The following is a 27,428-nucleotide window of genomic DNA, read 5'->3' on the forward strand; positions in this document are numbered from 1 at the left end:
ATCTCGTATATGTATCTAAAAAATTATATCCTACTATTTCCTACGAACTATGACGATATTGAATGTTAATATTAATTAGTAAATTAATATTAAAAACTATCATCATTTAGAAAAAACAAAAAGAGAAAAAAATATCAAATATAATCACTTAGAAATATTGTTTCTACTAAAATATAGAAATTATTTGTCAAAGAAATTAGTTCCCAAAGAAACTGGAGATTTTTTTTTCTTTTTGTAATAAAAAAAGAATAATAAAAGGGACAAGTTCGTAAAAGGTATTAAAATACGAGATAGTAACGAATATATACTTTCAAGGTAATCAGGAAACGAAAGATTAAATGCGAGGGTATTCGTTATTGACAATTCCCGGAGGAAAAGAAATGATAATAATAATAATATAGTAATAATAATAATAATAATAATAATAATAAAAAGAAAAAGAAATAAAAAAAAAAATTTGTATAAAAGTACAAGAAAAATAATTAATAAAATTTATGCAATTTTAATATCAAATCTTTTACCATAGAATAACTCATAACATTGTTATAATAAATTACCGAATATTTTTTACCTTGTTACATTAAAAAAAAAAAAAAATTATATGTATAAAGGTATGCAATTTTAATATATCATTTTATAACATCGAATAACCCATAACATTGTTATAATAAATTATAGAATATTTTTTATCTAGATACATTTAAAAAAAATTAAATAAAGTACGTATAAAAGTATGAACAAAATAATTAATAAAATTTATGCAATTAAAATAACAAATCATTTAACATAGAATAACTTATAACATTGTTATAATAAATTATCGAATATTTTGTATATTTGTATATTTAAAAAAAAAAAGTATAAATAAAAGTATGAGCAAAATATTCAATGAAATTTATGCAACTTTAATATCCAATATTTTAAGATAGAATAACGCATAACGTTATTATAATAAATTATCGAATATTTGTTATCTTGATACATTTAAAAAAAAAAAAAAATAAAAAAGAAGAATATATTATAAAGTTGTAAATGGAAACTATCTATACAATTATTATCGATAATTAATTCACTTTATCATCGAGGATAACATCGAAGATATTAAAACAGGTTTTAACGATACTATGTTTAATGCGGGTGTGTGTTTTACGTTGCATGTTTTAATTTGACATTTGCATTATGCAAACTTTTCAACGTTTAAAATTTCAAATTGTATTTTATAATAATAAAAAAAGAAATTGTTATTGATACTTTTGAAAATTGCTAAATATTTGAAAATGTAAGATTTTTGATTGATTTTTTTTTTTTTTTTTTTTAATTACATTTTTACACAAACATAATTAAATGTTATTTTTGAGATTTGGTTTTAGATTGAAAAAAAAAAAACATTTGTTTAAAATCGTACATTTATTTTTGTAAAGATTTCAAGAACGGAAATGATTTTGTATGTTTATAGAATTCGAGTAAAATGTCTGCATACTTAGGGGGAGAATTTTTAAAGATAAACACAATATACGAATGACTAATAATATCAAAATGAGAAGAAAAGTTATTTTTAAGTAATGGCTAACACTAGATAACTTTAATGGTTCATTTGATTTATGAGTTTTAAACAAAAAGTTATTTGTGTTATTCATTTAATGAGTTTACAGAAAATTACGTGTTTAGTTTAAAAATTTAAAAAAAGAAATTACGAATCGTACTAATATCACTTATTGTTGCTATTACGATAAGATTATGCAATGTTACTGTAAAAAAAAAAATTTGTTTAAATCATTTTAAAAGTTTAACATTTTATTTTTTATGATGTTTTGTAAATAATCTTATAAGAAAATAAAATTCCCCCATTAATTCCCAATGGGGTAGAAGATCCTTGTATTTTTAGAAAAGTTAAAAGAAAATGAAGGAAAAAAAAAAGAAAGGAATAGAAAAAAAAGAAACAAAAAGAATAGAAAAGAAAAGAAGAGAAAAAAAATAAACAATGGTAAAAGTGAAAAATAAAAAAAATAATAATAAAAAAAATAAGCAATGGTAAAAATGAAAAATAAAAATAAAAATTAAAAAAATAAGCAATGGTATAAATGAAAAATAAAAAAATAAAAAAAAGAATAAAAAGATTTTTTAAAAAGTAAAAAATAAATGCAATTTAAATCGATAATGGAAGATGATATCGATAGTTTTTATCGTATTTGTGAAAAAAATATTTGAAATCGAATGTTAGAAACGTGTTATTGCAACTAGTAAACATGATCTCTGGGGCTCAAAGGGTGAGAAAGCTCAAAGTAGATTTATGTTATGAATAAATCAAATTGATAAGAATTTGTTACTAATATTCAGAACGATTTATAAATGATTATTATGTAATACAAAATGTCCGACAATAAAGTTTTCCAAGGAATATATTATATTATTATTTTTATTATTATTATTATATTTATTCGATTATGAAGAAAAAGATACGCTATGAAATAGAATAAATGTCAAGGATTAAATAGATGATACGCGATTGAGAAAATATTATGTTCGTCAAGTTTCATTTTTATTCTTATTTTTTTCTTTCCATTTTTATTCTTATTTTTCTTTCCATTTTTTTTCTATTTTTTTTGTTTTTTTTTTTTTTGTTACGATCATTAGTAAATTATTACATTAACTAACGTATCATTTACTTTGTTTTTCTTCCTTTTTTATTCATTGTTAATTAAGAGTCATGAAAAAAAAAAATAAATAAAAAAAAATACATTTTTATCATCTCAATATTTCGTTGACCATACTCGGATTTTTCTTTTTAATTTGTATTGTTTCTTTTTCTTTTGATTATTCTTATAATTTTTCTTTGTTTCTCTTTAACACGTTGAACGCCACGCAAATTCATCGGGAAATTCTCTCGTCAAGCCACAGGCGTTACTTTGTATTGAAAAAGCAGTTAAACGTGTCAGTCACCTGTGACTGACACGGCCTAAACGGAAAATCTAACGTCAGCCACCGATGGCTGACGTGGCGCTCAATGTGTTTAAGTTAATAGTTATGATTATTATTATGTAAAAAAAAAAAAAAAAAAAAACTACGTCGGAATTAATTCATCTTTTAAGTATAATTATTTTTATGAAAAAAAGCAATAAAAAAAAAAAAAGAAAAAAACATTGAAATTAATTCATCTTTGAAGCAAGTTGTGATATTAGCATAAATACACATAAACATGTGCAATAACAATAACAATAACAATAGAAAACGATAAAATTCTTCCTGGTAAATAAAATGAAATTAAAAATAGATTTTCCTGATGATTGAATGATCAAATAATGAAAAATAACAAACAAACAAACAAAAATAAGAAAAACAGAGAAAGAGAAAGAGAGATAGAGTACATTGACCAATTGAATTGATTTCGATGAGCTAAACGTTTCAAGGTCAAAATGATTCACCTCTTTTAAGGTATAAAACGTTCTTGCCTGAGAAGACACATCTTTTTTTCTTTTTACTTGATCAGGAATTATAACCGTAACCGAACTGAACTCGATTAAACTGTTAAACTACCTACTGAAACCTGGTAATCTGGGTTTATACTTGACCCCTTGACATGATCTAACCTGTATAATCTATTTCAAAACCAGATCTAACTTTCAAAATAATACAATAGTAATTTATTTATTACTTATTATTATTCGTAATGATATTTGTTTTTATTTTATTTAATTATATTGTATAAATGATGTTTCTATAAATGATGAGGAGATCAATTATTGCAACATTTTTTCAATATTTCGGATATTTGAATTTTTTGATTAAATATTTCTTTTTCTTTTTTAAATCTATCCTTGTAATTTTGTCAGATAAAATTACAATTTAAAAAATTATTTATTAATAGGTACCTGTGATGACGATGTTTTTGTAAATGATGAGATCAATTATTGCAACATTTTTTTTTTCAATATTTTAGATATTTGAATCTTTCGATTAAAAACATTTCTTTTCTTTTTTTTCTTTTTAAATTTTTCTTCGTAATTGGTCAAATAAAATTCGTGTCATTTTAAGAAATTGATTACAAATGAGACTAATATTATATATAAAATTAATTATATTTTCTTTTGTAATTTATATTTTGTTCGATCGTGTTACAAATTTATGCAAATATATTATAAAATAATACGTGTAAAAAGAAATTTGTGTGTGTGTGCAAAAGAAAAAAAGGGGAAAAAAAACAATGAAACAAAAATACTAAAATATTGTGGTATGATAAATTTGGTATTCAAAATACAAAAATTTGGTATAAAAAAAAAAATAATTAAAAATAAAAGAAAGAAAAGATTATAATAGAAGAAAAAAATATATATTTTTAGATTATAAAATTTCCTATAGAAAAAAAAAATTATGTAGATATTTTTATAATTTTAGGTAAAATGTAATTTGATTTTTAAGTTACCCCTTCCCTTCCTCTTCATTAATAGAAAAAATTGCATCTACCAATCCCCAATTTTGTAAGATTCTTAATTTCCTTGAAGTACTTTAATCAAAATAATTTAAATTTAAATACAGAACAAAATTTTTATTACGAAATTCAGCTATATAAGACAACTTGAAATACGTCTCTTTCTTTTTTCTTAAAAAAAAAAAAAAAAAAAAAAATAATCATATATTAATATATTTGAACAGCTTTCTAAATCAGATGTTATCATATTATACTATAAAATAATGAGCACAATAATTATTCGAAATCTAATGCAGGAATCGAACGAACACGTGTCTCTCACCTGTATCTTCAAAAAAAAAAAAAAAAAAATCATTCGAATTTTTCAAGTAACCAACAAACAAAAACAAAAAGAAATAAAAAAAATATTTGTCCTTTAAAATACGTAAATTGAATACATCGCATTTTTAACGTTGCAATTGTTGCATTTACGTTCGCTAGAAGGATTTATATTAACTCGTGTAATAAAACGAATAACCCTGTTGCTTTTTCCATTAGGTTAAATGTCGTTTACAATTCCTACACTCAAGAACGTTCCATCATTTTCACTTCGCCATGACGTTTCAAAGCTATTTTCATACATACACTGCGGGATCGAGAAAGCGAATCGTGAGTTTGTATAATACAAATGGACAGAAGACCTAAGGGAAGTTAATGTCGACGAGTTGAACGTGTTCAAATTTGTGTTACCTTTGAAAAAATATTAAAAAAAAACAAATAAAAGACCAAAGAATGGAAGACCAAAATAGAAGAAAAAAGAAAATAGTTAATCCATACTTTTTGAAACTTTTTTGTCCATGTTATAATATATTAGCTTTTATATTAATTTGTATTATTTATTTATATTAGTTTTTTATTAATTTATATTATATTAGTTTTTTCAAATTTAAATATTATTTTTTTTGTACTAATTTGTATTATTTATTTATTTATTTATTTATTATATTAGTTTTTATATTCATTCATATTATATTATTTTTTTTTTCAAATTTAAATATTATTTTTATATTTATTTATTGTATCAGTTTTTATATTAATTTATGTTATATTATTTTTTTCGATTTTTTTTAATCGAATTAAATTCACTTTTTTCTTCTTTAAATATATCTCTAATTGCGAAATTACAACATCAATCACTAATAAACTCGTTCAAAACATAAAAAAAAAAAAAAAGGCAAAAAGAAACTTCGTCGAATTCGTTGCAAGATAAAAAAAAACGTGGACAAATCGTTGGAGAAGAAAAAGAAAAATAAAAAAAATAAAAAAGAACGAAATATTGTAGATAAAATTTGTTCTCCTCGTAATTAACATGTCACGCATGTGTATGTAATATATCGAAAAGGAATTTATTCCGTGCAATGGAGAGTAGAAAAAGAGACAAAAAATAGAACAAAAAAAAAAAGAAAATAAGAAAAATACACTCGTACTCATTGATCCATGAAAAAAAATCGTTTAAAATTGTCGCCATTTTTAAGTGAACTCTCGTGTGATAAATTTTTTCATCTTTTTTTTCTTTTTTTTTTTTTTTATTAGGTATAATAAAAAAAATAAAATAAAAAAAAACAATAGAAAATTCACAAATTCATGACACAACATCCTACAATTAGATAATCTAATTCCTATATGGAAATAATATATAATAATAATAATATTAATAATAATAATAATAATAATATATTATATAAATCATGTGAAATATACGTAATATATAAACATATTTTTCGTTTTTTTATTTTTCAACTTAGAGTTAGGTGAGTTCGGTGAAAGGTGAACCCCATAGTAACTGGCAACTAAGACCGGTTGTTTAATAGCTGTCGTAGATATGTATATCAACGTTGACTTTTCCATGCCAACAAACACCAACGTGATAATATTAAAACCGAGAATATATTCATAAACTGGTAAATAATATGTTAAGAGGATAAACAATTTTATCTTGTAATAATGTTCAACGATTTTTAAAATGAAATTTCGTTAATCGGACCAATAATTCTGTGATAATTAATTTGTAAATTATTATAAAGTTGGTTGGTACAAATATAACGTGAAATGGTTGAACAAATTTTTGAACTTAAAGTAGAAACAATTTTTGTTTATTTCGTCTATCAAACCTACTTTTCTTGTCTTTTTAATTTAATTTAATTTAATTTACTTTTTTTCAAGCTAGAAACTTTACAATAACTCCCACTAATTTTTTTTATATTAAATCCTGTGGTAATTAATTTGTAAATTATTATAAAGGTGGTTGGTACAAATATAACGTGAAATGGTTGAACAAATTTTTGAAGTTAACGTAGAAATAATTTGTGTTTATTTCGTAGATCAAACCTACTTTTTTTTTAATTTAATTTAATTTAATTTAATTTTTTTCAAGCTAGAAACTTTACAATAACCCCCCTAATTTTTTTATATTATATTAACCTCGTATAATATTAATGTTCTATTACTGTTAAACAAAAAAAAAGAAAAAAAAATTAATTAAAAAAAAAAAAAAAAACATGAACGATGTTTGTTCGAACTATTATTTTTTATAGTTTTCTTTTTTTATAATATAAAATAATATAATTAAAAAATATAAATAATAATATGATTAATCATTTGCACAGATTAGATTAATGAATTTATTATTGCATTTGAATTAATCAAAATTCACACTAACATGTCATTTAATTTACTCAAACTTATTAAAAAAAAATAAATTAATTAAAAAAAAAAAAAAGAAACATTTGAACGATGTTTCTTTAAACTAGTACTATTATTTTTTTTCTTTTTTATATTATTATTTGTTTGCATAGATTAGATTGACGAATTTATTGATACATTTGAATTAATCAAAATTCACACTAATATGTCATTTAATTTACTCAAACTTATTCACACACAAAAAATTAATTAATTAAAAAAATAAAAAACATTTGAACGATGTTTGTTCGAACTGTTATTATATATATATATTTTTTCTATAATAAATTATTCGTTTGCACAGATTAGATTGACGAATTTATTGACACATTTGAATTTATCAAAATTCACACTAATATGTCATTTTAATCTACTAAAATGTATTCTCAAAACAAATTATATCATTTTATTGAAAAATCTATGAGATCATTTCAATAAATTATTTTTAGCATAAGATCAAATGATAGATAAAATAGCCGGATAAAATTGGAAAAATCGATTAGATATCGAGGAGTATGATAGATATATTAATTATGTTTATCATACATGATCTTTTGTAATTAATTCATTGTTATTCCGCATATTTCTCGGAGATTGTTCGAAAACATGAATTATTGTTTTTTTTGTATTCGAGGAAAGATAAAAATCGTTAATGCGATATTTTTTTACATCGAATATTTTGAACTATTGGTATTTTCTGTACTAAAAAAAAATAATAAAATGGGAGTGGAAAGAAAAATATTATTTGAACATTCGGTAATCGATATTTTTAAATAACTACGTTTTTTTTTTTTATATAGCAGTAATAAAATGGATTAAGATTAACATAAGTAGAAAAAAGTTACGAAAAAAATTATTTCACAATTTATGTTCTATTTACAATCATGAATATTCAATGGTTTAGAATTTATTTATCATTTTTTTTTTTTTTAGATTCTCTTTATATCGATCGAACAAATTATTTATTTGACATTTTTTTTTTTTCGATAAAAAAAGACAGAGAGAGAGAGAAAAAAAAAGAAATAGAGGAGAATTTCAACAAAAGTGCAAGCTGAGTTTAATTTAGCACGAGACGAGTTGGTCTTTTACAATTTTACGAACAAATCACGTGAGAGACGAAAGTTGTGCAATCGGGTCATGGATCTTTCTCGTTCGAATGAACAAAACGAAAAAGATGATGTATAAACGAAATATTAAACAAATTTGCAAATATTTTTATAAAAATCCAAACAAATAAAATTCAACAACTTACCGTACAATAAACGAGAATAAAATATTGTTACGAAAAATGATGTAACCAATTAATATTTCAAATTTCATTTTCAATTCACAAAATTGGACGATTTAAATACAAAAAAAAAAAATAAAAAAATAAAAAAATAAAAAGAAAATTCTGGGAATATTTTCCAAATAAAAAAAAAATTTAAAATAATAATAATTAACTAATATAATAACAATAATAATATTATAATTTAATAATTATATAAGAAAATGTAATATATTAACAATAAATAAAAACTTTATAATATTAATAAATATAATTATAATAAAATTAATAATAATAAATTTTCCATGCATATTTTCCAAAGAGAAAGAAAACATAACAACAAAAAATTTCCTGAATGTTTTAAAAAGAAAAAACAAATTTGTTCAAAATTCCCAGAATATTTTCTCAATGAAAAGAAGAAAATAAAAAAGAAGTTCCCTTAATGTTTTTTTCCAATAATAAGAATAAAAAGGAATAAGATTTATTCTGTATTACCTTTTTATCCTGCTTTACCATCCTTTTACTTATTACCTTCGTTTTCTGTTTGAGAAATTTGCAGATTTTGACAAGAGGATTGGTATATTTGGAGGTCGACATCTTCTACAAACAATAGTTGCAATTAGATATAGAAATACACTTGTTTATTATACTATTGCGAATCTTGATTATTTCTGTTGCATGCATATAACTGTTCCACACTTTTAATATATATCTATCTTGTATTTTCTTTTCTTCTGATTCTTCTTCTTTGAAACAAGTATTCTTATATTTGTTCTGAGTAAAAAATAGAACAAAGTTTGACGTCAAATGTTATATACATTTGGAATCGTACCAAATAGAAGAATGTTAGATAGATATTATATTATTATTATTATTATTATTATTATTATTATTATTATTATTATTCACATGGTCACTGGTTAAATCAAAAAATAAAAAAATAAAAAAATCAAATGGAGAAAACTTCAAACTAACTTTTCTTTAACCTTCCAGTGTCAATAATTTTCAATTTAAAATTTACAAATTGTCTAACGTATATATTTTCACGTTAAAATTATATTTTTGTTAAGACAAACACACAATCTCTCGTTAAACGTCAATCTTTCATTTTTAACAAAATTCACGAGTGACAATCAAACGCAAATGCGTAAGTTTTCTCAAGCTTTGTTTTATTCGTTAAACTTTTTCTAATCTTCACAGATTTATATATATATGTAAATATATAACTCTCACTGTTGTCAATTAAGTAAATAATCATTTATTTTCTTCTTCTTTTTCTAACAAATGTCTAACAAACGTCCGTACAAATTTACAGATAAATATTATTGTCTTTAAAACTTAATTTCAACTCTCGGATAAATTCACACGTACGATGTCCGAATGATAACTGAAGAGCTTTGAGTTTGAAACTTCGGGGTGAGTCTGTGCGAATAAAACAAAGCGTGCGTCTGCGAGAGAGAGAGAGAGAGAGAGAGAAAGAACAAAAAAGGATAGAAGGAGAGTGTAAAAAGAAGGGGTTATAAGAGGAGGAGAGGGGGGTTCTAAACCAAGTAATGTTTGCAAAACACTTATATATATGTACACGCATCCACATATGTCTCTGTGCATGTGTGTACGTGTATCTATAAGTAGATAAATATAGAGACACCAGTTTACGTGACGATGCGCATCATTTATTGCGCAGCACGTGCTGATCACATAGCATTTCCCCTTAAACCCCCTTTAAATCTTCATCGTCACAAATGGGAGAAGAAAGGAATGATGGTGATGGTGGTGGTGGGGGATAAGATTGATTAACACGTATACACCCACGCATACTTCTTGTCTTACTCTTACCCCCTCCCCTGTTAACTTAACCATCACTTTTCCCACGCTTTTCATTATTTCAATCAAATACATGCGAACAGCCCCCACTTACTACTAATGTCTCCCCTCCCTCTTTTAACTGAACAACAACGACAACAACAACATTACACAAACAGGTGAGTTACCGTTTCTAGTTTATACCGTTCGTTTCATAGAAAAATGTCTCGTCTCGTCTAGTCTCTTTCTTGATTTATTTCTTTTGATGTTTTTTTTTTATTCTATTTTTTTTTTATTGTTTACCTATTTTTTTTTTAAGTCATATGGGATATATCTAAGTCGATATAAGTGTTGAAACTTATTGGAATCTATGATTAATCTATTTAGTTTGTTTCTTTTTTTTTACGTGAATGCACGTAAGAGCAATTATTTTATAAATATTATAACATATATTATAATATATATATATATATAATAATTTTAATAATATAATATTATTATATTTATAATTTATATTAATATAAAATATAAATTAATATATTAATATTAATATAAATAATATATATTATAAATAAATAAATAATAAAAATAAATATAAATATATTAATATAATTAATATAATAAATTAATATATAATAATATAAAATATAAATTACATTATAATTTATTAAATATATATTTTTATATTTATATTTATATTAAATTTAATTATGTAATATTATTATATTTATAATTTATATATTATTATATTATTATATATTACATCTATATAATATACAATATATAGATATAATACAATACATTTATATAGAACAAGATCCTAATACATATTGCAATTTTATCAACCCACCCTCATATACAATAAATATCATAGAAAAATAATTTTTTAATCTTTTTATCTTTCTTTTTTAAATATCTCTATTCCTACTGCAAAACATATTGCAAAATTGTCGAATTAAATAGAAAAAGTAAAACAAAAAATACATCATCCTATCTGTACGACGACTCCTTAACGAAAAATCTTCTACCTTTCTTTTTTTCTTTTTTTAAATAAGAAAATAATATATATATATATATATATGTATATAACATATATAAATAAATTGTTAAGAGATAAACGTGTGACCTCGTGGAGGTTTTTTTATACCGATAGGAAAATATACGCGATAAACATGAACTTTGAATTTTTTTTTTTTAGACGTATCTGTTTCTTTTTTTTTTTAATTTTTTCTTTTTTTTTTCGTCGACAACAGATAGCTGAAATAAATATAATTGAATTTTTTTTTTGTTCAATCACATTGATTATCCTAAATAATTGTATATACAATATTTTGTTCATAAAAATAATTATGTTAACGAGAACGAAAAACACTGAACGTTAACATTTTATTCATTAACATTAATCGTTCCTATATATATATAAGTATTATTATTAATTAACTATTATAATTTTTTTCACGGATAAACAGATTAAAAAGTTTTGGGTTTCGATAATAAACCTTTTTTGCAATATTTTTACATTTTCATTCAACTTTTTACGTAACCTCCTATCTTTAAATTGAAAAAAAAAAAGAAATAAGAAAATTATTTGTAATATACTTGCTATGCATTGATTATACATTTTTTATCAGTGTGACGTATCAATATTAAAATTAAATGATCGGTTAAAACATTTATGGTAAAAGAGCATATTACCACTGATTAAGCTTTGTATCGATAAGCACGGTAATACGATGGATATATTATGAAGATTTATTTTATCTTTTATTTTAATCGAATATTTACGTTTCTTTTGTTTTTATTTTGAATTTTTTATCATTGTATTTTATTTCATTTTATTTTATTATTCAAAATCATATCAATTTTGATCGAAATATAAATACCATTTACCATTTGCAAAAATCTTTCAATGAAACAATGAACTCAACGAAATTTCACGTTTATTTATTTTCATTTTTGTTTTTTTTCTTTCTTTTTTTTTTTTTTTTTAGAAGAAAAAAATTTATAGAAAAAATTGTTTCTATGTATCACCACGTCACGTTCATAAAATATTTAATTAATTAATTAAATTAAAAGTAAAAATAAAAAGAACCGTTCGATCAATCTTGATTAATAAATCATCGATGACTCTTCTTCCATTTTGATACTTCGATGAAAAAGAAATTATTCACTTTTTTTTTCTTTTGAAATTTAATACATGGAATTTAAACAAATCTGTGATTCTTTTTTTTTTTGTTTTCGTACCCCGCGATACGAGTTACGCAGTTCTTTATCGAACGTGCTCGAAAAGAAAAAACTTTGCCTGGACCTTGGATCAACATCGAATGATTGTAAAAAAGAAGAAAAAAAAATATATATATAAGAAAAATAAACGAAAAGAAGAAAACGAGAAAGAGAGAACAAAATGAAGAAGTCTCTTGAATTCTCATTTTACAAACTGTGGCGTATTTAAAAGCTATCATTGAAAGAAACGTTTGGAATGATAAAAAGTTTTCATTTGCAAGTTTGAAATTCTTCACAGTTTTCACCGTTTTCATGATAAAGAAAAAGAAGAAAAAAATAAAAAAATAAAAAAATAAAAAAGGAAAAAGAATCAAATAAAAAATATTCCGAAGTAAAAGAAAAAAAAATTAAAATAAAATATAATAAAGTGTAATAAATAATCATAAAGTGAAAAATGTTTTCATATTGCACAAATCTTGAATATTGAATAATTGAAAATTACAAAAAAAAAAAAAAAATAAAAACAAAATAAATAAAATAATGAAAAGGTAAAATAAAAAAAAACATATGTTTAAATTTGAAAATTAATTTTTAATATCCACGGTATATTTTGTAAAAAAAAAAAAACCGCAAAAAAAAGAAAAGAAAAAAGAAAAAAAAAAGAAAAAGAATAAAAAAAAAAAAAATATTCCAAATAAAAAAAAAAAAAAACAATAAAATAAAATATAATCGCATAATCACAAAAAGTGAAAAATATTTTCATGTTACACTAATATTGAATAATCGAAAATTACAAAAAAAAATAAATAAAATAATGAAAAGATAAAATAAAAAATATATATATATATTTAAATTTGAAGATCTAATTTCTAATATCCACGGTACATTTGTTAGAAAGTGTAAAAACAAAAAATTAATTAACTAATTAAAACCATTAACATTAATATAGTTAACGTTTCAAGACCATTGAATAAGAAACATATGGGAATGCGTAAATACAGACATTCATACGTTATTTAAATATTCACGCATAGATATATACATATTTATGAAGTAGATGTAAAAATTGACGCGAATTCCATACAAGAAAAACAACTTTCTATTTAAAGTACACATTATATACATATATGCACACTAACTTTATGTAAGAATAATCAATCTTTTTCTTATTTTCTTTTTTAATTTTCTTTTTACGATTATATTAAAAAAAAGAAAAAAAAACGTCGAATTCGAAGAGAAGTTTATTTTTTTTTGGTATAATGTGTATAATACATTTGCTACCTTTGACAAATTATTTATCTCTTATTTCATTATTTGAACAACAGGTGACAAATATTGCGTAAATTTTTTTGATTAAAGTTTCACGTATAATCCTACTTTTTTTTCACACTTTAAAAGAAAATAATTCAATATATATATATGTATATATTAATTTTTAAGAAGATATTCGAAATATGATGATATTGATATATTTGATTTTTTATTATTTATGCTATTTATATTATTTGATAATATAATAATATGATTTGGTATATATTTATTATTTATATTTTTCTATTTGATTTTTATTATTTATGACATTGATTTTTATAATTGACGCGTGATATTGATTTTTTATTTATTAATTTTTTTGTTTATTAATTAATTTATTTTTTTAATGATTATTGAGAAGTCAAACGTAAGGTTATTTTGTAATTGTTTATGCTTACAGTTATCGCAATCGATATATTTAATTTAATTTAATTTCATTTCATTTAATTTAATTTAATTTAATTGAATATTAAAAATTCACACTGTAAAAAAAAGAAGAAAAAAACAACACATCATTTATTAAAGATGATCCGGATGATATAATAATTTGCATATATGTACGACTGTTCAAGTAATTTGTACTTATCGTAATGACTGTGTTTATTTAGGTCATGGTAATGATTTAATCTTCAATAATAAAAATATTAATTTGTTTCTTATATTTTTTTTTCCTATTTTTTTATATTCATTGGTTAACAATAAAATATTTCTTTCTTTCTTTTTTTCTGTTCATATTTTTAATCACTATCACATAAAGGTAAGTTCATGTGTTTCTGATAGAAAATACGTCATCAAATGAAATATTTATCTTTCAAAATGTTATTTTTAAAATTGCTTTTATTGCAAATTTCGTTAAATCAAGTTAGAAACGTTGTAACTGTAAAAATATTTTTTTCTTCCTCTCTTTACAAATACGAAGAAACTTTAACGTTCGTATTAAAAAAAAAAAAAAACATTTAAAAGAAAAAAAAATAATTCGCACGAGTTATTTGACTTTTTTTTTTTTTTTTAATTTTGTATTCTCTTATTTTATTTTTATCTTAAAATTAATTACGCAATTGTTCTAGCAATTATTTCTTTCCATCGTTATAAAATTACTTATTATTTATAATATTAGCAATGAAAATGTTAATTAACATTCATTCGTTCGAAAATAATTTCGAGTATCACGGACGAAGTAAAAGAAGAAGAAGAAGAGGACCGATAATAAAAAGGAATGACGCATTTTACAACAAAAATAAGTATGCGAATAATTTTAGAAAAGAAATATCCCATTGACGAGTGATGAACAATTTTCTTTTTATTTTTTATTTTTTATTTTTTAACTCGAAAATCTAGTTGCCACGATGGCAACAAGTTGAAAACATTATCTACGCCTAAATGTTTCTTTCGACGAATAATAAAGAACGCGTTTTTTTTTTTTTTCTTATTTTTTTCGGGTAATAAAATGAATGAAGAAGAATTTTGGCAAAGAGCCTAAAACACACGAGTACGAAGGTTGAATATTTAGAACGCGAAATAAACGAACCGTGTCCTCGAATTGACGCGAGAATTTTCAGATGGGGGAAAAAAAAAAAAAGAAAAAAAAAGTAAAAGTAAAAATTAGCCGAGTCGTTTTCTTCGAAACTTTTCAAGAGTACGAACAATCTTATTGCTCGAACATTTTCTTTTCTCGATCATTCGATTAATTCTAATAAAAAAAATTACGCCTACAAATTATATTTTTGTCTAATTATAAATAAATTCATCTATTCAAAAAAAATAAAATAAAATAAAATATCTAATTTATTTTAAAATTATGTTAATTACTTTTTCAAAACTAAATGTTAAAATAAATTTCAATCTTTCATCTTTTCTCTTTCATAATAATTTTAATAATGCACGCGTGTCCATATTATATAATATAAAAATATGAATTTTATCAAGTAGAATAAATAAATTGAGAAATACATAAATCTTTGAAAAAAAAAAAAAAAAAAAAAAAAACAAAAAAAAAACAAAAAGGATTTAAATTTATCTTTCTTACGTAATCAATAAAATGAATGGTATAAATAAATTAATATTGATTACCAAATAAGTCTTTTTTTGTTCTTTTCTTGATTAAAAAACACCATCACGTGAGAAGAAAAAAATAAAGAATTATATTAATCGTTCTAAATGTACGTTGGCGTAATAGATAAAATGAAAGTATTATGTACATAATGCATTAACCTTTTGCTAACTTTGCCTACTCAATTATTTTATTTTTCATTATTTTTTTGTTTTTTTTCTTTTGTCGAATTAATATAACATTAGACTAATTATAAGCTCTTCTATTTTTCATCCGTATTATAATAATAAATAAAACAAAATTATTCAATCACATATCCGCGTATATATTATTAATTATTTAATTAATTAATTATATACGAGACTGAGTAAAAAAGAAGACGAAGAAAGAAAAAGATACTCAACTGACTCATCTCTTTCGCACAAGATCGAAAATAAATTTGATTCAGTGCAGTGACATTTTCTACAAGCATTTGAAAACTCATTTAATTTTCAATGACAAATACTCAAACGTTCTTATAAACTCGAAAATTTTCTTTAAGAAAATTTGCAAATTTCTGCAAGACGATCTTTTATTTTGAGAATTTTATTTTTTTATTTTATTTTCACACATAACGAAATACCTACAAAAATAAAATAGAAATTTAAACGTAAGAAACAAGTTTGAATAAATTTGACTAATAAGTAATTTTTTTATACTGTATATATATAGTATATGTGTTTGAGAAATATATTAACTCCTTCCTATTAAAATTTACTATTATTGTATATTTTTTTTTTTTTTACTATTTACTATTACTTAGTATTTACAATAGTAAATATTTTTAGTATAAAATTAGAAAATATAAAATATAAAATAGTATTAAAATTAGTAAATATTTTTTACTATTTACTATTATTTAATATTATTGTAAAAATAATAAAATGTAAAAAAATTTCTTTTGCTATTATTCAGTATTATAAATAGTAAAAATAAAATATAAAATAGTATTATAAAATTAGTAAATATATTTTACTATTTATAATTATTTTTGTACTATTTTATACTATTTACTATTATTTACTATTATTGTAAAAATAATAAAATGTAAAAAAAAAATTTTTACTCTATTTACTATCATTTAGTATTAAAAATAATAAATATTTGTAGTAGAAAATTAGTAAATATTTTTTACTATTTACTATTATTTTTTTTTTACTATTTTATACTATTTATTATTATTGTTAAATTTCAAGTAATCATCATTTAACCAACTTTCTTTATTTTACTCTTCATTCACCTATACTTTTATATACTTTATTAATAAAATATAAACAACAACAAAACTGAACCTTACAATTAAAATTTCTAAATGATACTAAATGTATTCCGACCAATAAAATACTCAGATTTACGATATCAGATAGTGTTAATACATATTTCGATTTGATTAAAAAAAAAAAAAAAAAAACAATTCAAACAAAATATAGAATGAAAAATTGATAATCGTGCACCATGCCATTCAATCTACATCACGAAGAATAAACACGCGCGTTCTAATTTTCTAATCAAAGGAAACATATGAAACGATTAACGTATTAGGAAAAGTAGCAAGCGATTTTTTTTTTTACATGCAATTTATGAAAAAATGTAAACCAAAAAAAAAAATAAATAAAAATTAAATGAAATATATTCGAGATGACGATGAAGTTAAATTTCGAGTAAATTCTTTTCTATTTATAAAATGTACATCTTCGTACGCGTTTTGTGAACGCAAAACGAAGGATGTATATATATATATGATTCATAAAAGAAATTATTTTTAAATTTCACGCACGTTGGTCCTAAAGAAGAATTCAAGTAAATAATATGTATATAGCTGTTTTCTATTTAAAGAAATACTCTGATCAGGATTTAATATTTCTATCGTTAATTAAATCACGATGAAATTATATTCGTCGTGTTTCTTGGTAATAAAAAGAAATATATTTTGTAATACGATGTAAAAGTAAATAATTATGATAATAATGATGATAATAATGATCGTGATGATCATGATGATGATAACGATATCGTCGATGATTGATTTGATAATCGATACATGTTCGAGTGAAAATAGAATGAAAAGTTAACCTATTAACTGCAAGTTTGAAAATAGCACATTGTATAATTCACGTTTAAGAATATGTAAAGTATATTAATTTAGTTAATAAGTTTATGTGATTTTTATCATAGTTATATGTTAATAATATTTTTAATTAAAAAAAAAAATAATATTATACGAATTTAATGGCCCAATTTAATCTATTCGAACGAGAATAAAATAGCAGAGCAGTTCATAGGTTAAACAATATCGTTTAACAGTATAATTATAGTTGTTGTTGTAGTAGTAATAGTGCTGTGCTGCCTAAATAGAAAATGAAACGTGCTATATAATATGTTTGACAAATATATAATATATATATATATATATATATATATTTGTCAATTATATATATAAATATTGAATACAGGGTGCTTATAAATCGAGCATAATCAATGGTGCAGATCGACTATGAAAGACATCAAAAAATATGATGGACTTTGGGGATTTAAGGGCGAAGGGGAGGGTGGTATCGATACCTCCGGGTCCTGGGTCTGCTCGGAATCAGCCGAGGTGCTTGATGTCTTCAGGATGGCGTACAGCTTTACGTAGGGGGCCTTGATCAACTGTTAGCCATTTACAATAATCGGCCATTTTTAAACAACCCTCTTTCTGTATTCATTTTTTTGTTTGATTTTATTTTGATCGATTAATTGATATATTTTATTTTTTCTTTTTTGTTTATTATTACGATCAATCAATCATCGCATCGATAGATTTGGTTATTCGAATAATTCTGAATTTGGAATTATTTCAAAATGAGGATTTAAACAAAATAAATTAAACAAAAACGAAAGCTTACAATCGATCAATCAAAGATTAACATTACAAATATTGTTAATTTTAATTCGTATCGAAATAAAAATAAGAAATGAATCAATTTTGTTAATGATAATTAAAACGAATTTAAGAACATTTCTATTTCTAAAAACCTAATCGCATATTACATTGCAAGAGTAAAAATATATTTTACGTGTTTTCTTAACGCGACGTAGGTTGATAATGATATACGTGTCTCTCTGTACTTTTATATATATATATATATATATATATATATATACATACTATGAGAAAGAGACGAGTAATGTTTCCGTTCAAGGACGTGAAAAATACAACAATATTATTGAAACTATTTAACGATCCCACGTGTGACCGGCTTACACTGTTATATATATACGTGTATACATGTGTACGTAAACAAACGTTCATTATTGTCCTATATATTTAAGACAAATAATTTAACATATGTTTGGATAGAATTTAAAAGATGTCACATTCAAAAAACACAACCACTTGCATTCGATAAAATTATATAACCCGTTAACATCCCGAGAAATTTATACGTAAATTAAAAAAACAAAAAAAAAAGAAATTTATAGAAAAATTCTCACCCTTTTATTTTTATTCATCGTAATATATACTTTCTAACTGCTAACTTCTAACTAACACAATATTAATTAAATATTTAAGTATACGAAGATATGTTTGAAAATATTCGACAATCTTCGGTAATAATTAACGTTCATTAATGTCGATAAGATTGTTACCTTCCTTATCGATGCGACGATCATTTCGAAAAATAACTATGTTACTTTTCTTTTTTTTAATTATCGGAATGGATTTAATATACAAAGAGTGAAGATCTCCTCAGAAGATTATTTTTTTTTTTAAGATACAATTAATATGTGTATCTTTAAACGTATTCGAAAAAAGAATATGTTGATTTAAAAATACAACATTTAACGTACGAACTTAATAAGAGAAGTTTCATTAAAACGAAATACGGTGCGTATAGATAAAAAGAAATAGAAATAGAAAAGGTGAATTATTTAAAAGGTGATACGTCCAACGAACAAATTAGTCATTCGTTGAACGTTGTAATTAATCTTAGATAAGATTTATTTTCGAAAATATAACTCCCTAAATATTTTAAATATTAAATTTGGTCATTAGAAAAAACATGAAGGGTCCAAGATTGAAAACTTGTTCGGTCAAGATTATACAATGTTTTGTTTGGTTTAATTATTATCCGGTTTGGTTAAATTATAAATTTAATTTTCTAATTAAATCATTGATATAGAAATAATTTTTTTTTATCAATTTGAGGTTAAGATATTTAAATATATGTATAAAGAGTAAATCCTATCAAAATTAACACTGATGGTGTAGCCATATATGTTAATTTATATTTCAAATTATAAAATAAAAAAACAAATATTGTTCTTATAAATAAAACAATATGAATTTGTAAAGATTGAAAATACTTTTTTAACAAATTGTCTTAAATACGATGAAACGTTTTTTTTTTTTCTGTTTCTGTACCCTTCATGTAAAAACCTACAGTCATATTTATATTAAGCATAAAAATAAATTCGATGTTTTTTAATCGTAACTATAATAATTGCTTTAGTAAAAGATCAAGAAAATGTTAAAATAAATAAAATAAGTCAAATTTTTATACTTCAATCAAATTATTTGAAAATGTCAACAAAAGAACACTCACCTCCCAAGATTCTCTCGTTAATTCGGATATATCATCGCCATCTTGATTACGTGCCTTTCCCTCTTCGGTTGTTTCTCCACCTTCGCCGGATTCCTGCGGTGTCAATTCTGGAGATAAATCTGTGTCGGTGTCTGATAAAACATAACCACGTTCCCTCCAATAATTTTCATCGAGTTCACCGTAAAGGTTAGGCACCCAAGCGTGAATAAACCTATAAAGATCATCCACCCTACAAAAAAAGAAAAGAAATTTTTTTCATTAATCTATAACATAACATATTTTATAGTAATCAATAATAATTATATTAATTTTTAATTAATATTTAATAAATAATAATTGTGATAATTATGCAAATTTTTATACAAATATTAGTATCTTTCAATAATTAATAATTATAACCTAAATTGATATCGATTTTTGTTTTCGATCATTGCAATCGATTATACGTAACATTAGAGAGATGAATATCAGATAATTAAAAAAAAAAAGAATTACATCATCATTAATTAAAAATATTAAATTACCTGTTGTAAATAAAAGGCATTGCCCTTCTTACAGTATTTTTTACTTGATTATTATAAATCGCATCGACGAAACCGCCCACGCTACTCAACATCCAACTCATTTTTTAATTTTATATTATATATATTCGTAAATATATAAAAATAAATTCGCGAACGTTACGCGCATTAAAATTCCAGACGATTTACGCTAAAGTTTTCTATTGCATTTAAAATTTCAAAACAAAATGTATTAAATATAACAAAAAAATAATATAATCAATCTTCTTTCAAAATTATAAAATATCTCCTACGTAAAAGTATATTTTCGAAATAAAAATAAAAACAAACGAACGTGCCGATTATTATTTGATGTAACAAGCGATCACTTATATATGATGGAAATAATTACTTAAAATTACGCGCCTCGTGAATCACGCGTGTCACATGATCAAAAGTTAACCTCTAAATACGTCAAAAAGTTATTGCGATGAGTTTATCATTATATTTTCACTTTGATTACCGAGAGAATACTAACGCACGATTTTTGATAACACATACAGGGGATGGATACTACCAATTTAAACGATTTCTTTATTCGATCAATTGTTATTATTATTATTATTTGTATTTTACTTTTTTAAATCTTTTTTTTATCCCGTTACCGTAATGTCGACCGATCTTAACACACAGCAGACAAAACTTCCGGAGAACTTAGGGAGAAACGTCAGACTATGTTCTAGGAATAACTAACAGCTTATTGGTGTATCGCTATGGTCACGTGACCTTAACGTTACTGATACAAAACGTGCACATGCACTTTCGAAGGTTACGCCACGTACATAATAAACTCTTATCTTCTTCGTATTCTTTTTTTTCTTTCTTTGATTATTTGTTAGAAATACGCATAACGCATTCTAATCAACGATACAATCATTTTACTTGCTTAAAAGTTTTACATTTTTGTTTTATTTATGTATTTAACACTAAATATATACCAGACCAGTCATTTTGACTGATCGGGCTATTTTAATTCAAAATTTCTACTTCATGTAACATTTGAATTATTAAGCGTTTTGTTATTTAAAAATGTCTATAAATCCATTTATCTATTAATATTATTATTGTTAAACATTTTTTGTTATTTTTTTAGGAATAAATAAAGACTGGAAGCTTCAAAAAGCATTTTTTTTATACACCAATCATTTTGACTAGTGTGGTAGAAATAGGTATACCGAAAATGGTAATATATCTAGTGTTAATATCTTTTTCTTTCTTTTCAGTATACGTATTTTCTTTATTACCTTATTATTTTATTTTTGTTTTGTTTTAATATTATATTAGAAATTTAAAATAATTTTGAGTTATTTTGATGTAATTTGATTGATTAATATTCATCACTCAATATGTATTTTATTAATTGATTAATAGATTTAAATTATGATTTAAGCATGCTTTTTATATGCGTACCTTGTATACCGATATGCATTTAGATAAATTTGAACAATTATAGATTATAGTAAAAATATATCATACCTATTACGTGGAACACTGAACCAATATTCAGGACGCAGTTTCTTCTTGCCATAACTCATAATAGGGGTAGATCGGGGTATTTTTTTATCTTTAGGTCTTCCAGTACGTAGTCTCAAATACAATGGTGGATCTTCACAAGATCGTGCTGGTCTTGGTATCAGTTCTGCATAATTGGAAGAAAAAAATATTTTCATTATAATTATAATATAAATAAACGTAATATTATTAAAAGATATAATTATAATAGCTTTTTTTTTTGTCTTTTCATTGAGAAAAATCCTTTCGAATATTAAAAATAAACAAATTTGTGTTATTTAGGATTATTTTATATACAATAGACGAGAAAGGTCCTCACACTTTTCTGTATGATAAAACAGTTAATGTTTCATCTTAAAAATAGCTATAAGAAAAATCAACACTGCGTAATCGAATAAAACGATTAATTTTAATAAACTGGTCCTCTCAGTATTAAGCTGAATATCTGTATAATAAGAAATACCACACTAAAAACGTTTCATAACTTTATAATTGTTTAGATATTTTTTTTTCTTGTTTTTTTTTTTTTTTTTTTTTTTTTTTTAGATAGAGAAAGAGAGAGAGAAAAAAGAAAATGGAAAAAATAAGCACACTTTACAATAAAATATTGAATCATATTTAGAATAAATCCATGCACGAAATGTGTGAAGTATTATATCTAACACCAATAATTAAAAATATATAATATATATATATGAATATATATATATATATGTATATATGATAATTGAGATTCAATTTTGTTCACAGCTAATGAGAAATATTCATGTAAACTATGTAGTTTGATAAAACAACAATTATTACACGTAAACTAACAAAAAAAAAAAAAGAGATTATATATATAATATATCTGTGAAAATTAGAGACAAAATTCTTTATGTATACTGACTTTAATTTTATGTAAAATATCCTGTAACTGATAGAACAAACAGGCAAAGAACTACATGAAAATTAATGAAAACTAACAATAAGTCAAAAATATGAAATACATTTTTTCATATAAAACTTTCAGTTTCCAGAAATGTAAGTTCAGTCAAGTGCACGTGTGTGTACTCAACAAATCTGCAAACTTATTTTTCTCAAAAATAAAGCCTTGTATGAACAAATTGTATTCTACACTTTTGACTTATTAGTTTTCTATGTAGAATCAACCTTTGCTCATTTGTATCTTTAGTTATAAGACACCTTGTATAACTCGATAAAGAGATATCGTATGATAGGGCAAATATCTAAATCAAGATAGTTCAAAAAATTGAAATAAAAACTGAAAAACGTATATATAGAGGAACAATACAACATCGATAATAAATTATATAGTATAAAGTAAGTGATCGGATATATTCTCAAATATACAATAGTGTGCACCTATAGGCAGCAAATTGGAAGGAAAATAGAAATGTAAATTTGAATGATGATCATTAAAAGAAAACTCAGCAAATAATAACATTTTCTTGCGTGGCAATATATAAAGGAGAAAATAATAATATAAAAATTAAGCTGAAATATAATGTTAAAGAAAAGAAAAATTATTAAAAATAGATGGTTGTAACACAAGAATAGGGACAGAGCAAGCTAATACAGTATGAACCTACCGAGGCCTTCAAGTTCAGGAAAATTAGGTGCTTGGACTAGAGGGACAACAAAAACATGTAACATTACTGCATTAGTATGAATATTTTGCTAATGAATGATGAAACCCGTCGTGCTAATGATAAAGTTACCAATCGGTATACATTCATGCATATTACTAACGATATGAATAACGTAGAAAAAACAATGTAATTCTCTCAGGAATAACTAATGTTATATAAGAAAAGTTAAAATACATTACATTGTATAATAACAATTATATGATCATAAAATGAACAGTTCATAATCGTCGTAAACATATAAAAATGGCACAAAGGGTTTCAAGATTCTCAGATAGATAATCAATGTTTCTTCTTATCGAAGAAAGAAAATTTTGCATTCCTAACACCTTTTTTTTGTAATCTAATGAAAAAGCATTTTGCATAATGATAAATTTACAAGAATGTAGATTATTTATAAATACCATTTATATATATATATTGTTAGCTGTTAAATTAGATTTCGTAGTTACATTGTAAAGTAACTATTTCCTTTTATTCTTTTTTTTAATTCTATCCATCTATCTAGTCATTGTAAAATGATTTTGTTAAATAACACAAGATTTAGTAACATGAGAATGTAATAGATAACATTAAAGTCTCATAACCCTTTTAAATTAGAAAAAGTAGAAATATAGAAGAAAAAGAAGAAGAAGAATAAGGACATAAAATTGTAACGCACTTAATTATATAATCTCCAACAAGACAAATGAGCATATTTCAAAACTATAATTTAAAACGTACTTTCAAAAATATAGAATATGAAAAACTACTTGATAATATAGAATGAAATAAGCGCATTTGGTTACTATACTGTCTATTTACATTATCTTTAAGATAGAAGTATTATTAGAATTTTTTTTGTTTTCAAGTTAAAATCGTACATATGAATATTTGTTTGTATCCAAAAGCGCCCTATGTTTATGCAAAGGGACACTAATAACATTAGCAACGTAACATTATCTAAAAAGCCGTCTAGCATATAACGAGCGAGTGCAGTGCGAAACACGTAGTTCCCGTTTGCCATTCTTACCGTTAAATGTATGTGTTTTTTTCTTATATCAAAGTTCTTACGAAAATTAGCCCAACTAGTATGGAATCGCGTAAATGAAAAAAGTTCGTCAGAGAAGGAAAAGTATCTATCTTATTGTAATGTGTTTTTTATAAGACTAATATCGTTATTCTTTCCGATAAGAATGTATAACTTCCAGACTTATATTTCATTTTAATCATAATGATACTTACTGTCAAAACTGACGAACAGCCCGGGCATATCTTCAACTGAGACCATACTGCGATAATCCAATCGTGGTGCTTGTGTCGTTGAAGTTTTACTTCCACGATTGCTGTCTACGCTGCTACTACCTGACGATGTTAGAGGTTGTTGTCTGATGAAAGTACCAACAGAAGAACGCCTGGAAAATAAATAAAGAATGAAATTACATTCAATAAAAGTTATATTTCTATTAAGACACATTACGAGTGTTAATTGAACGAATGTTTCTTTCTTTTCTTATTTAATCTATTTTTTTTTTTTTAATTCAATGATAACATTCGAGAGACATCCTCGTAATGCTAAAATAATTTAAATAAATATAAATTTGACAACATTGACATAGAAAGGAAGGATCCAATACCAGTGTACGCTGTAAACTAACTTGGTGGCTATTTCAAGATATTCTATATGTAGTGTATATTAATACATTAAGCACAAAACTGATTTTGTTATATTTTCCATTCAAGAAATGATCACTTGTTGAGTATTGGACTACGACGTTGCCTAAAGAAAAATTTTACTGTCACTCGCTAAAGATCAATGCTGTGCTTAATGTGTTAATAATGTATCGTATTTGATTGTAAGCAGTTTGTTAAGCACTAATAATAATATAGCAAGCTGTATTTGATTATCTTGTAAAGTTTTGGAGATATGTTACACATTTACCTGAAAGCAGGAACCATCTGGGGGACCCTTAACCCCAGAAAGATATAAACAAATTTATAGATACGAAGGTAGAGGTTAAAGAAGTGTATGATACGATAAGCATAATATAATATATAAAGAGACATGTATATATATATAAAGGATTGTTAACAGAAAAATAAAAGAAAAATACCTTGTCGATAAATATAACAATATCGTTGAAGAATAATTGCAAAGATTTTTCAATACCAATACATAATACTATACATAATATTATAATAACATTCCACTCGAGTACACAAAAATAAAAAATGTAATAAGAGTATCAGTAAGAGGTTAGAAATAACTAAGGAAATCACACATTTTGACAAACGAATAAAGGGACCAATGTATATTTTATACAATTATACGTGTGACGAGATCAGGGTCAAACTCACCCAATTAGGCCTCCTGGACCTGGTGAAAATTGAGAATTGCTGGAATCCTGGGAGAGATAGGAGGCGATAAGCGGAGGTGTTCCTCCAGCTCTACCGCCCCCACCACTCTCTTCGCTGGGAGTTTTAGCAAAGAGGCCCGAGCTAAAGTCACTCACCAGGTTGATTGGCGAGCTTTTACCACCACCATTACATATTGTTAGTAAAGTTAAACAATCAAAAAAGTTTCCAACGAATAATATTGAAATTGATCATTCATATTAAAATTAATTAAAAATTTAATTAGAAAATTAAGAAATAATTTTGTATGGAAGAATAATCAGTTTCAAAACGTTAGGAATACTTTTTTTTATGACAATTAAAAGTTGTTAGTAATGCAATTGCTCTACTGAGAACTCTTATTCCTTTGCTTATATTCAGATATGTGTATTATCCCCATTTTTTTCTTTCTTTTTTGGTTATATTCTATTTATTAGTAAATATATTTTCATAGTGCTTGTTAGAAATGCAGGAAGCCACTCTCTCTCTATGCGTTAGTTACTACTAATTAATTCTATTTTATAATACCTGAGGATATTCACATTATATATTTGTTTTGTATCCAAAATTTAACGTAGTTACTTCTTTTTCGTATAATTTAAATAAGATAAAATATTAAAAATATATATCTATGTAGTTTGAAATGACATAACCTCCAACGAATAACCTCAAGTATATTCTACGCTTTCTAGAAATTTGCGAAAAAGCAATCACACGCGATTGTAAAGAAAAGTTAGAACATACAAGACAGATTTCAGCGTTCCAATTTATCAATCCTGTTTGAAATATATCTGTTCGAATTTACACAATCCTAAGACAGCTGAATACGATAATAAGTAACATAAGCATATATAATATACAGAATTTCCTGTAATTGGTAGTAGACAGCGAGCAGAGGATAATTATGC

General features: G+C 23.6%; 1 protein-coding gene across 23 annotated transcripts in view; it reads right to left on the minus strand.

The window, feature by feature from the left end:
• The window catches only part of mtd (TLD domain-containing protein mustard), a 220,719-nt gene that overhangs the window by 10,396 nt on the left and 182,895 nt on the right, over nucleotides 1-27,428 (minus strand). For 14 of the 23 annotated variants that reach the window (XM_015315725.2, XM_089172977.1, XM_089172968.1 and 11 more), the window contains 6 exons: nucleotides 26,485-26,655; nucleotides 25,372-25,541; nucleotides 24,091-24,126; nucleotides 22,463-22,625; nucleotides 20,427-20,655; nucleotides 18,403-18,489 (listed from right to left, as the gene is read on the minus strand). In XM_015315725.2, coding sequence (XP_015171211.1) covers nucleotides 18,403-18,489; nucleotides 20,427-20,655; nucleotides 22,463-22,625; nucleotides 24,091-24,126; nucleotides 25,372-25,541; nucleotides 26,485-26,655 — 856 coding nt within the window. Of the gene's footprint in view, nucleotides 1-8,909; nucleotides 9,015-9,389; nucleotides 9,888-18,402; nucleotides 18,490-20,426; nucleotides 20,656-20,950; nucleotides 21,635-22,462; nucleotides 22,626-24,090; nucleotides 24,127-25,371; nucleotides 25,542-26,484; nucleotides 26,656-27,428 lie in introns of those variants that run through there. The other 9 variants (XM_015315715.2, XM_089172976.1, XM_089172974.1 and 6 more) reach the window with 9 other exon arrangements.

Source organism: Polistes dominula, unplaced genomic scaffold, assembly GCF_049000335.1.
Source record: "Polistes dominula isolate Pdom_NZ unplaced genomic scaffold, Pdom_raw_medaka contig_22, whole genome shotgun sequence".
Classification (NCBI taxonomy): domain Eukaryota; kingdom Metazoa; phylum Arthropoda; class Insecta; order Hymenoptera; family Vespidae; genus Polistes; species Polistes dominula.